General features: G+C 49.3%; 3 protein-coding genes across 3 annotated transcripts; 1 reads left to right on the top strand and 2 right to left on the bottom strand.

Moving 5' to 3' along the window:
* Window positions 1-319: 319 nt before the first annotated feature.
* Window positions 320-700, bottom strand: LOC142733376 (histone H2B 1.1-like). The gene has a single exon (XM_075849542.1). It carries the CDS (start codon window positions 698-700, stop codon window positions 320-322), a length of 381 nt encoding a protein of 126 aa, XP_075705657.1.
* Window positions 701-1,020: 320 nt separating this feature from the next.
* Window positions 1,021-1,413, top strand: LOC142733374 (histone H2A type 1-like). Its single transcript, XM_075849540.1, has one exon. The coding sequence runs from the start codon at window positions 1,021-1,023 to the stop codon at window positions 1,411-1,413; it is 393 nt and encodes a 130-aa protein (XP_075705655.1).
* A 1,653-nt stretch (window positions 1,414-3,066) lies between these two features.
* Window positions 3,067-3,378, bottom strand: LOC142733375 (histone H4). The gene has a single exon (XM_075849541.1). The coding sequence runs from the start codon at window positions 3,376-3,378 to the stop codon at window positions 3,067-3,069; it is 312 nt and encodes a 103-aa protein (XP_075705656.1).
* Window positions 3,379-13,897: the final 10,519 nt, after the last annotated feature.

A 13,897-nucleotide genomic window follows, 5' to 3' on the forward strand; every position in this document is an offset into this window, starting at 1 on the left:
CATCATTGTTATTTACAGATGTCCCATGCTTCCTTCCGTCTCCTAATGTACAATGTTCCGTTTCTTCTGGACAGTGTGATATTATGACGGGTCATCTGCCCGCAGGATCCGTGTCCCGGCTTCCTCACACGCGGCAATGTCTCTCCCTGTCCGGCAGCCACATAATGTATGAAGCAGCATCTGCACCGACACGAGAGCGGCCGCACATAGAACAGGGGGACTAGCGGGAGGCCAGACAATAGCAGGCACAGCTCTGTTGTAGACAAGGTGGGTGGCTCTTAGAAGAGCCTTTGTGTTCTTACTGCAGGGACGGGGCACATTACTTGGCGCTGGTGTACTTGGTGACGGCCTTGGTGCCCTCGGACACGGCGTGCTTGGCCAGCTCTCCAGGCAGCAGCAGGCGCACGGCAGTCTGGATCTCCCGGGAGGTGATGGTGGAGCGCTTGTTGTAGTGAGCCAGGCGGGAGGCTTCCCCTGCGATGCGCTCGAAGATGTCATTGACGAAGGAGTTCATGATGCCCATGGCCTTGGACAAGATGCCGGTGTCAGGGTGGACCTGCTTGAGCACCTTGTACACGTAAATGGCGTAGCTCTCCTTCCTGCTCTTTCGCCGCTTCTTGCCGTCCTTCTTCTGTGTCTTGGTCACGGCTTTCTTGGAGCCCTTCTTGGGCGCCGGGGCAGACTTGGCGGGCTCAGGCATGATAACACACTACGATCTGCTCACAACTGAGATAACGGAATACTTTACCCCTCCCACCGCTGCTGTATTTATACACGGGCTATGCAAATGAGCAACGCTGCCTGACCGCTGTTCTACTGGAAGAGCAAGTCATGTGACCTATGGAATCGTCATAAGCCACTCCCAGTGCAGCTAATTGGTGGTTCCCACAAGTCTGTTCTCTGTTGGTGGCTTTAAATCTCTCCAATCACAGGAGCTGATGAGCGGTGCAGTAGCTTATAAATGGCAGCAGAAAGGGTGTGATTGTTACGATACGGACTGGAGATTTCTCTGCTTTAGCGATGTCTGGACGCGGTAAACAGGGAGGCAAAGTGCGGGCTAAAGCCAAGACCCGCTCATCCCGGGCAGGACTACAGTTTCCTGTAGGTCGTGTGCACAGACTTCTACGCAAGGGCAACTACGCTCAGAGGGTCGGCGCCGGCGCTCCGGTCTACCTGGCCGCTGTGCTTGAATATTTAACCGCTGAGATCCTGGAACTGGCCGGAAATGCCGCCCGGGACAACAAGAAGACCCGAATAATCCCCCGTCACCTGCAGCTGGCCGTGCGCAATGACGAGGAGCTCAATAAACTACTGGGTGGTGTGACCATCGCTCAGGGAGGCGTCCTGCCCAACATCCAGGCCGTTCTGCTGCCCAAGAAGACCGAGAGCAGCAAAAGCGCCAAGAGCAAGTGAGCGCCGCTTATCCCACATTTAACCACAAAGGCTCTTTTAAGAGCCGCCCACATGGTCCTTAGAACAGAGCTCTCACCGCTGATCTCCGATATGTAAACGTTCTGCGCCAGATAAGTGGCTCTGCTTGTACAGAGATCTAGCCATCAGGAGGGGGCGACAATCTCTATTATGAATTCATATACCGCGGGGATAAACATTGAAGAGGAAGCCGTAGGGGGGAGCAGAACTTCTGTGTTACTCATGACCTATACATTCACTACTGCCTCGTGCAGATGGTGGCGCTGTCCTCATTGGTGCACTAACTATACTGTACAGAACACATTAATAGTACAACTACTCCAGTGATTCATGTTCATGATCTACAACTCGCCCCCGACTACATAGCGTCTTAAATTATATCTTCCAGTCTCAAGAGCTTTGTCACAATTCGGTCCTCCTGGAGTATAACCACCATCATCCCAGGTGTTTAGACGAAGATTCCATCCCCGCGTCATGTACCGATAAGAGCAGTTCCTAAACTACAAAGGAGAAGTCCTACGAGGGGTCTGCGGCAATGCTTTATATACACAGGAGACGCTATTAGGGTAAACAAACCATTCCTCTCAAGGACTCTTAGCTTCTAATTCTGCCCTGGTGTACACCACCAACTAAATGTAAACAAATGAGAAAGGGAGGGGAAGAGAAGGGAAAGAAGCGCACGGATCAAAGGATCTCTCGAATTGGTAGTTTGTTTTGAAAATCTGGTAACATTTGTAGCAATGAGAGCAGCTTGGAAAACACGGCCCCTCCAACATTGGGTTTTGCTCTTGTAAAATGCCGTATCAGCTGCATCAGTTTGTCCTTTTTCAATCATTGAACGCGTCTCACTAAATGTTGCTCTGCAAGAAACTGCACGCGTTTACTGTAATAAAGTGAGTCCTATATAGGGACAGCAGACAGATTCATTATTAGTACTAGAGGTTACTAGATTTATTGCCAGCAGCCTTATTAACCCCAGCCGTCCGGCAGAATGAGATACGAAGCAATACGAGCCGATACGTGTGTCAAAGTTGGTCCCAGTAACAGATTTATTGTTTGTTGTAAGAATCTGGTAACATTAGTAGCAGTGACAGCAGCTAAGAAAACACTGGCCCTCTCTCCAAGGATTGCGGAAAGCACGTTGCCCAGCAGAAAGCTGGACGCCGAAGAAGCAGCACCGCAAGTCAGCTGTTTGATCCACTGCTCGTGCGCTTATACAGCGCTATGAGCAACTGAGCGGATATTCAGCGGTGAGTTTCTGCCACTCCTGTACGTGCAGGCATCGGCACAAACGGCAGCTCTGAGGATGTGTTTTTCCTGCCTGAGTACCTTAGTGCTATACTTGCTGGCGAGTGATCCTCTTTCCCTTCAGATTAACATTCCCTGGTCTAAGACCCAATTCAGTCAGCTGCTTCTAGGACGCTATTAGGGGACACACTGCGGTCCACATATCCGGCTCCTCACTGGAAGACCGACGTGATACTGAAGCCCCTACCCCCGTGTATATAGAAGTAGAAGGTCACTGCTCAGATACACGAGCGGTCACCAGCAGACATCATAGCTGATCTATAGAGGATGTGGCGGCTCTGAGAAGAGCCTTTGTGTTGTGTAAGATGGAGCTGAGCAGGAGCGGAATTAACCTCCGAAGCCGTAGAGAGTGCGGCCCTGGCGTTTGAGCGCGTACACCACGTCCATAGCGGTGACGGTCTTCCTCTTGGCGTGCTCAGTGTAGGTGACGGCGTCACGGATGACGTTCTCCAGGAAAACCTTCAGGACGCCGCGAGTCTCTTCATAGATGAGACCGGAGATGCGTTTGACGCCTCCCCTGCGAGCTAGACGGCGGATTGCAGGCTTGGTGATGCCCTGGATGTTATCACGGAGCACCTTCCTGTGCCGCTTGGCACCGCCCTTTCCGAGTCCTTTTCCTCCTTTACCGCGACCAGACATCCTGTAAGCTGGAGCTGAAGAGAAATATTGTACCGACAACCGCGGGGCGCGTCTTTATATAGACCTTGGGTGGACCAGAGAGAGAACTGTCATGCATGTCACTTCCGGGGCGTTTCTCTCAGCAAATTCACATTACCAATCCCTCCCCCTCCCGCTGATTGGCTTAACTCATATTTTGAATTTCAGGCTCATTTTCCAATACCGGCCGCTCTTTTCCCGCTTCTAGCGCGACTGCTGTGTAATCTCTATCTGCCCCAAATCTAAAGAGTAATGTTAAGTGAAACAGGAGCGGCCGGGCGAGCGGGCACTCTACGTGACTTCCCCCTCCCTGACATTCCCCCTACTCATTTCTAGCCTTCACTGGCAGAGATGCTGGGAAGGAGCCGGGAGGAGGCCCCGGGATCTCTGCCATAGTCCTGCCGATCTGCACATCGCTGTGATCGGACAAGATACATGTGTTTGCGGGAGCTCGTGCCCTCTATTCCCGGCACTTGTCACTATCACAGGGTTCTTTACCACAATGTCTAACGTGCGGGAAGCTGATTGTCCGATGCGGGGGCGACCTGGAGCTGCAGAGAGCCCAGAAGGGTAACCCGGCACAGACAAGATGTCGGAGTGTCTTCCGCCTGTCTTACTGTAACTTGGCACAGAGGAGACACCAGAAACTGCTCCACCTGTGTTACAATAACCCAGCACAGAGGAAACACCAGAGTCTGCTCTACTTATGTTACAATAACTCGGCACAGGCAGGACACCGGGGTCTGCTCCACCTGTATTACAACTTCCCAGCACAGAAAAGACACAAGTCTGCTCCTCCTTTACTAAACTAACCTGACACAGGTCAGACCCCAGAACCTGCTCCTTCAGCAGTACATTACCCGGACACAGACAGGACACTAGAGGCTTCTCCACCTGTATAACTATAACCTGACACAGGCCAGACCCCAGAACCTGCTCCTCCAGCAGTACATTACCCGGACACAGACAGGACACTAGAGACTACTCCACCTGTATAACTATAACCTGACACAGGCCAGACCCCAGAACCTGCTCCTCCAGCAGTACATTACCCGGACACAGACAGGACACTAGAGACTTCTCCACCTGTATAACTATAACCTGACACAGGCCAGACCCCAGAACCTGCTCCTCCAGCAGTACATTACTCGGACACAGACAGGACACTAGAGACTACTCCACCTGTATAACTATAACCTGACACAGGCCAGACCCCAGAACCTGCTCCTCCAGCAGTACATTACCCGGACACAGACAGGACACTAGAGACTTCTCCACCTGTATAACTATAACCTGACACAGGCCAGACCCCAGAACCTGCTCCTCCAGCAGTACATTACCCGGACACAGACAGGACACTAGAGACTACTCCACCTGTATAACTATAACCTGGCACAGGCCAGACCCCAGAACCTGCTCCTCCAGCAGTACATTACCCGGACACAGACAGGACACTAGAGACTACTCCACCTGTATAACTATAACCTGACACAGGCCAGACCCCAGAACCTGCTCCTCCAGCAGTACATTACCCGGACACAGACAGGACACTAGAGACTACTCCACCTGTATAACTATAACCTGGCACAGGCCAGACCCCAGAACCTGCTCCTCCAGCAGTACATTACCCGGACACAGACAGGACACTAGAGACTACTCCACCTGTATAACTATAACCTGACACAGGCCAGACCCCAGAACCTGCTCCTCCAGCAGTACATTACCCGGACACAGACCGGACACTAGAGACTACTCCACCTGTATAACTATAACCTGACACAGGCCAGACCCCAGAACCTGCTCCTCCAGCAGTACATTACCCGGACACAGACAGGACACTAGAGACTACTCCACCTGTATAACTATAACCTGGCACAGGCCAGACCCCAGAACCTGCTCCTCCAGCAGTACATTACCCGGACACAGACAGGACACTAGAGACTTCTCCACCTGTATAACTATAACCTGACACAGGCCAGACCCCAGAACCTGCTCCTCCAGCAGTACATTACCCGGACACAGACAGGACACTAGAGGCTTCTCCACCTGTATAACTATAACCTGACACAGGCCAGACCCCAGAACCTGCTCCTCCAGCAGTACATTACCCGGACACAGACAGGACACTAGAGACTACTCCACCTGTATAACTATAACCTGACACAGGCCAGACCCCAGAACCTGCTCCTCCAGCAGTACATTACCCGGACACAGACAGGACACTAGAGACTTCTCCACCTGTATAACTATAACCTGACACAGGACAGACCCCAGAACCTGCTCCTCCAGCAGTACATTACCCGGACACAGACAGGACACTAGAGACTACTCCACCTGTATAACTATAACCTGACACAGGCCAGACCCCAGAACCTGCTCCTCCAGCAGTACATTACCCGGACACAGACAGGACACTAGAGACTACTCCACCTGTATAACTATAACCTGACACAGGACATACCCCAGAACCTGCTCCTCCAGCAGTACATTACCCGGACACAGACAGGACACTAGAGACTACTCCACCTGTATAACTATAACCTGGCACATGCCAGACCCCAGAACCTGCTCCTCCAGCAGTACATTACCCGGACACAGACAGGACACTAGAGACTTCTCCACCTGTATAACTATAACCTGACACAGGCCAGACCCCAGAACCTGCTCCTCCAGCAGTACATTACTCGGACACAGACAGGACACTAGAGACTACTCCACCTGTATAACTATAACCTGACACAGGCCAGACCCCAGAACCTGCTCCTCCAGCAGTACATTACCCGGACACAGACAGGACACTAGAGACTTCTCCACCTGTATAACTATAACCTGACACAGGCCAGACCCCAGAACCTGCTCCTCCAGCAGTACATTACCCGGACACAGACAGGACACTAGAGACTACTCCACCTGTATAACTATAACCTGGCACAGGCCAGACCCCAGAACCTGCTCCTCCAGCAGTACATTACCCGGACACAGACAGGACACTAGAGACTACTCCACCTGTATAACTATAACCTGACACAGGCCAGACCCCAGAACCTGCTCCTCCAGCAGTACATTACCCGGACACAGACAGGACACTAGAGACTACTCCACCTGTATAACTATAACCTGGCACAGGCCAGACCCCAGAACCTGCTCCTCCAGCAGTACATTACCCGGACACAGACAGGACACTAGAGACTACTCCACCTGTATAACTATAACCTGACACAGGCCAGACCCCAGAACCTGCTCCTCCAGCAGTACATTACCCGGACACAGACAGGACACTAGAGACTACTCCACCTGTATAACTATAACCTGGCACAGGCCAGACCCCAGAACCTGCTCCTCCAGCAGTACATTACCCGGACACAGACAGGACACTAGAGACTTCTCCACCTGTATAACTATAACCTGACACAGGCCAGACCCCAGAACCTGCTCCTCCAGCAGTACATTACCCGGACACAGACAGGACACTAGAGGCTTCTCCACCTGTATAACTATAACCTGACACAGGCCAGACCCCAGAACCTGCTCCTCCAGCAGTACATTACCCGGACACAGACAGGACACTAGAGACTACTCCACCTGTATAACTATAACCTGACACAGGCCAGACCCCAGAACCTGCTCCTCCAGCAGTACATTACCCGGACACAGACAGGACACTAGAGACTTCTCCACCTGTATAACTATAACCTGACACAGGACAGACCCCAGAACCTGCTCCTCCAGCAGTACATTACCCGGACACAGACAGGACACTAGAGACTACTCCACCTGTATAACTATAACCTGACACAGGCCAGACCCCAGAACCTGCTCCTCCAGCAGTACATTACCCGGACACAGACAGGACACTAGAGACTACTCCACCTGTATAACTATAACCTGACACAGGACATACCCCAGAACCTGCTCCTCCAGCAGTACATTACCCGGACACAGACAGGACACTAGAGACTACTCCACCTGTATAACTATAACCTGGCACATGCCAGACCCCAGAACCTGCTCCTCCAGCAGTACATTACCCGGACACAGACAGGACACTAGAGACTACTCCACCTGTATAACTATAACCTGGCACATGCCAGACCCCAGAACCTGCTCCTCCAGCAGTACATTACCCGGACACAGACAGGACACTAGAGGCTTCTCCACCTGTATAACTATAACCTGACACAGGCCAGACCCCAGAACCTGCTCCTCCAGCAGTACATTACCCGGACACAGACAGGACACTAGAGGCTTCTCCACCTGTATAACTATAACCTGACACAGGCCAGACCCCAGAACCTGCTCCTCCAGCAGTACATTACCCGGACACAGACAGGACACTAGAGACTACTCCACCTGTATAACTATAACCTGACACAGGCCAGACCCCAGAACCTGCTCCTCCAGCAGTACATTACCCGGACACAGACAGGACACTAGAGACTACTCCACCTGTATAACTATAACCTGACACAGGCCAGACCCCAGAACCTGCTCCTCCAGCAGTACATTACCCGGACACAGACAGGACACTAGAGACTTCTCCACCTGTATAACTATAACCTGACACAGGCCAGACCCCAGAACCTGCTCCTCCAGCAGTACATTACCCGGACACAGACAGGACACTAGAGACTACTCCACCTGTATAACTATAACCTGACACAGGCCAGACCCCAGAACCTGCTCCTCCAGCAGTACATTACCCGGACACAGACAGGACACTAGAGACTACTCCACCTGTATAACTATAACCTGACACAGGCCAGACCCCAGAACCTGCTCCTCCAGCAGTACATTACCCGGACACAGACAGGACACTAGAGGCTTCTCCACCTGTATAACTATAACCTGGCGCAGGCCAGACCCCAGAACCTGCTCCTCCAGCAGTACATTACCCGGACACAGACAGGACACTAGAGGCTTCTCCACCTGTATAACTATCACCTGGCACAGGCCAGACCCCAGAACCTGCTCCTCCAGCAGTACATTACCCGGACACAGACAGGACACTAGAGACTTCTCCACCTGTATAACTATAACCTGACACAGGCCAGACCCCAGAACCTGCTCCTCCAGCAGTACATTACCCGGACACAGACAGGACACTAGAGACTTCTCCACCTGTATAACTATAACCTGACACAGGACAGACCCCAGAACCTGCTCCTCCAGCAGTACATTACCCGGACACAGACAGGACACTAGAGACTACTCCACCTGTATAACTATAACCTGACACACCCCAGAACCTGCTCCTCCAGCAGTACATTACCCGGACACAGACAGGACACTAGAGACTACTCCACCTGTATAACTATAACCTGGCACATGCCAGACCCCAGAACCTGCTCCTCCAGCAGTACATTACCCGGACACAGACAGGACACTAGAGACTACTCCACCTGTATAACTATAACCTGACACAGGCCAGACCCCAGAACCTGCTCCTCCAGCAGTACATTACCCGGACACAGACAGGACACTAGAGACTACTCCACCTGTATAACTATAACCTGACACAGGCCAGACCCCAGAACCTGCTCCTCCAGCAGTACATTACCCGGACACAGACAGGACACTAGAGACTTCTCCACCTGTATAACTATAACCTGACACAGGCCAGACCCCAGAACCTGCTCCTCCAGCAGTACATTACCCGGACACAGACAGGACACTAGAGACTTCTCCACCTGTATAACAATAACCTGACACAGGCCAGACCCCAGAACCTGCTCCTCCAGCAGTACATTACCCGGACACAGACAGGACACTAGAGACTTCTCCACCTGTTTAACTATAACCTGACACAGGACAGACCCCAGAACCTGCTCCTCCAGCAGTACATTACCCGGACACAGACAGGACACTAGAGACTTCTCCACCTGTATAACAATAACCTGACACAGGCCAGACCCCAGAACCTGCTCCTCCAGCAGTACATTACCCGGACACAGACAGGACACTAGAGGCTTCTCCACCTGTATAACTATAACCTGACACAGGCCAGACCCCAGAACCTGCTCTTCCAGCAGTACATTACCCGGACACAGACAGGACACTAGAGACTTCTCCACCTGTATAACTATAACCTGACACAGGCCAGACTCCAGAACCTGCTCCTCCAGCAGTACATTACCCGGACACAGACAGGACACTAGAGGCTTCTCCACCTGTATAACTATAACCTGACACAGGCCAGACCCCAGAACCTGCTCCTCCAGCAGTACATTACCCGGACACAGACAGGACACTAGAGGCTTCTCCACCTGTATAACTATAACCTGGCACAGGCCAGACCCCAGAACCTGCTCCTCCAGCAGTACATTACCCGGACACAGACAGGACACTAGAGACTACTCCACCTGTATAACTATAACCTGACAGAGGCCAGACCCCAGAACCTGCTCCTCCAGCAGTACATTACCCGGACACAGACAGGACACTAGAGACTTCTCCACCTGTATAACTATAACCTGGCACAGGCCAGACCCCAGAACCTGCTCCTCCAGCAGTACATTACCCGGACACAGACAGGACACTAGAGGCTTCTCCACCTGTATAACTATAAGCCGGCAAAAGACAAGACACCGTAGTATTGCCCCTATGCCCTCATATTACTGCCATTATGTCCCCTGTAGGAGGGCACAGGGACATAATGCCGGTAATATGTCCCTGTTCCCTCATCTTCGAGGCATTATGTCCCTGTTCCTTCATATTACCGGCATTATGTCCTTGTTCCATCATCTTACCGGCATTCTCTCCCTGTTCCCTCATCATACCGGCATTATGCCCCTGTTCCCTCCTCTTACCGGCATTATGTCCCTGTTCCTCCATATAACCGGCATTTTGTCCTTGTTCCTTCAAAGTACCGGCATTATGTTCTTGTTCTTTCATATTACCTGCATTAGGTCCCTGTTCCCTCATTTTACCGGCATTTTGTCCCTGTTCCCTTATCTTACGGGCATTATGTCCCTGTTCCTTCATATTACCGCATTATGTCCCTGTTCCTTCATATTACCGGCATTATGTCCGTGTTCCTTCATATTACAGGCATTATGTCCCTGATCCTTCATATTACAGGCTTCATGTCCCTGTTCCTTCATATTACAGGCATTATGTCCCTGTTCCTTCATATTACCGGCATTATGTCCCTGTTCCTTCATATTACAGGCATAATGTCCCTGTTCCCTCATCATACCGGCATTATGTCCCTGTACCTTCATATTATCGGCAGTACGTCCCTGTTCCTTCATATTACAGGCATTATGTCCCTGTTCCCTCATATTACCGGCATTATGTCCCTGTTCCTTCATATTACAGGCACTATATCCCCGTTCCTTCATATTACCGGCATTATGTCCCTGTTCCTTCATATTACCGGCATTATTAACCTGTTCCCTCATCTTACCAGCATTATGTCCCTGTTCCCTCATATTACCGCAATTATGTCCCTCTTCCTTCATATTACCGGCATTATGTCACTGTTCCTTCATATTACAGGCATTATGTCCCTGTTCCTTCATCTTGCCGGCATTATGTCCCTGTACCTTCATATTATCGGCATTACCTCCCTCTTCCTTCATATTACCGCATTATGTCCCTGTTCCTTCATATTACCGGCATTATGTCCGTGTTCCTTCATATTACAGGCATTATGTCCCTGATCCTTCATATTACAGGCTTCATGTCCCTGTTCCTTCATATTACAGGCATTATGTCCCTGTTCCTTCATATTACCGGCATTATGTCCCTGTTCCTTCATATTACAGGCATAATGTCCCTGTTCCCTCATCATACCGGCATTATGTCCCTGTACCTTCATATTATCGGCAGTACGTCCCTGTTCCTTCATATTACCGGCATTTTGTCCTTGTTCCTTCATATTACCGCCATTATGTCCCTCTTTCTTCATATTACCGGCATTATATACCTGTTCCTTCATATTACCGGCATTATGTCCCTGTTCCTTCATATTACCGCCATTATGTCCCTGTTCCTTCATATTACCTGCATTATGTCCCTGTTCCTTCATATTACAGGCATTATTTCCCTGTTCCTTCATGTTATAGGTATTATGTCCCTGTTCCTTCATATTACCGGCATTATGTCCCTGTTCCTTCTTATTACAGGCATTATGTCCCTGTTCCTTCATATTACCGGCATTATGTCCCTTTTCCTTCATATTACAGGCATTATTTCTCTGTTCCTTCATATTACCGGCATTATGTCCCTGTTCCTTCATATTACATGTATTATGTCCCTGTTCCCTCATCTTACCAGCATTATGTGCCTTTTCCTTCATATTACAGGCATTATTGTCCTTTTCCTTCATATTTCCGGCATTATGTCCCTGTTCCTTCATATTACCGGCATTATGTCCCTGTTCCTTCATATTTCCGGCATTATGTCCCTGTTCCTTCATATTACAGGCATTATTTCCCTGTTCCTTCATATTACCGGCATTATGTCCCTGTTCCTTCATATTACAGGCATTATGTCCCAGTTCCTTCATATTACAGGCATTATTTCTCTGTTCCTTCATATTTCCGGCATTATGTCCCTGTTCCCTCATCTTAATGGCATTATGTCCCTGTTCCTTCATATTATCGGCATTACCTCCTTGTTCCTTCATATTACAGGCATTATGTCCCTGTACCTTCATATTATCGGCATTACCTCCCTGTTCCTTCATATTACAGGCATTATGTCCCTGTTCCATCATAGTACCGGCATTATGTCCCTGTTCCTTCATATTACCGGCATTATGTCCCTGTTCCTTCATATTACCGGCATTATGTCCTTATTCCTTCATCTAAACCGCCATTATGTCCCTATTCCTTCATATTACAGGCATTATGTCCCTGTTCCTTCATCTTACCGGCATTATGTCCCTGTTCCTTCATATTACCGGCATTATGTCCCTGTTCCTTCTTATTACAGGCATTATGTCCCTGTTCCTTCATATTACCGGCATTATGTCCCTGTTCCTTCATATTACAGGCATTATGTCCCTGTTCCTTCATCTTACCGGCATTATGTCCCTGTACCTTCATATTATCGGCATTACCTCCCTGTTCCTTCATATTACAGGCATTATGTCCCTGTTCCATCATAGTACCGGCATTATGTCCCTGTTCCTTCATATTACCGGCATTATGTCCTTATTCCTTCATCTAAACCGCCATTATGTCCCTATTCCTTCATATTACAGGCATTATGTCCCTGTTCCTTCATATTACCGGCATTATGTCCATGTTCCTTCTTATTACAGGCATTATGTCCCTGTTCCTTCATATTACCGGCATTATGTCCCTGTTCCTTCATATTACCGGCATTATGTCCTTATTCCTTCATCTAAACCGCCATTATGTCCCTATTCCTTCATATTACAGGCATTATGTCCCTGTTCCTTCATCTTACCGGCATTATGTCCCTGTTCCTTCATATTACCGGCATTATGTCCCTGTTCCTTCTTATTACAGGCATTATGTCCCTATTCCTTCATATTACAGGCATTATGTCCCTGTTCCTTCATATTACCGGCATTATGTCCTTATTCCTTCATCTAAACCGCCATTATGTCCCTATTCCTTCATATTACAGGCATTATGTCACTGTTCCTTCATCTTACCGGCATTATGTCCCTGTACCTTCATATTATCGGCATTATCTCCCTGTTCCATCATAGTACCAGCATTATGTCCCTGTTCCTTCATATTACCGGCATATTGTCCCTGTTCCCTCATCTTACCGGCATTATTTCCCTGTTCCCTCATATTACAGGCATTTTGTCCCTGATCCTTCATATTACCGCCATTATGTCCCTGTACTTCATATTACAGGCATTATGTCCTTGTTCCTTCATATTACCGGCATTATGTCCCTGTACCTTCATATTATCGGCATTACCTCCCTGTTCCTTCATATTACAGGCATTATGTCCCTGTTCCATCATAGTACCGGCATTATGTCCCTGTTCCTTCATATTACCGGCATTATGTCCCTGTTCCTTCATATTACCGGCATTATGTCCCTGTTCCTTCATATTACCGGCATTATGTCCATGTTCCTTCTTATTACAGGCATTATGTCCCTGTTCCTTCATATTACCGGCATTATGTCCCTGTTCCTTCATATTACCGGCATTATGTCCTTATTCCTTCATCTAAACCGCCATTATGTCCCTATTCCTTCATATTACAGGCATTATGTCCCTGTTCCTTCATCTTACCGGCATTATGTCCCTGTTCCTTCATATTACCGGCATTATGTCCCTGTTCCTTCTTATTACAGGCATTATGTCCCTATTCCTTCATATTACAGGCATTATGTCCCTGTTCCTTCATATTACCGGCATTATGTCCTTATTCCTTCATCTAAACCGCCATTATGTCCCTATTCCTTCATATTACAGGCATTATGTCCCTGTTCCTTCATCTTACCGGCATTATGTCCCTGTACCTTCATATTATCGGCATTATCTCCCTGTTCCATCATAGTACCA

Source organism: Rhinoderma darwinii, unplaced genomic scaffold (assembly GCF_050947455.1).
Source record: "Rhinoderma darwinii isolate aRhiDar2 unplaced genomic scaffold, aRhiDar2.hap1 Scaffold_947, whole genome shotgun sequence".
Classification (NCBI taxonomy): domain Eukaryota; kingdom Metazoa; phylum Chordata; class Amphibia; order Anura; family Rhinodermatidae; genus Rhinoderma; species Rhinoderma darwinii.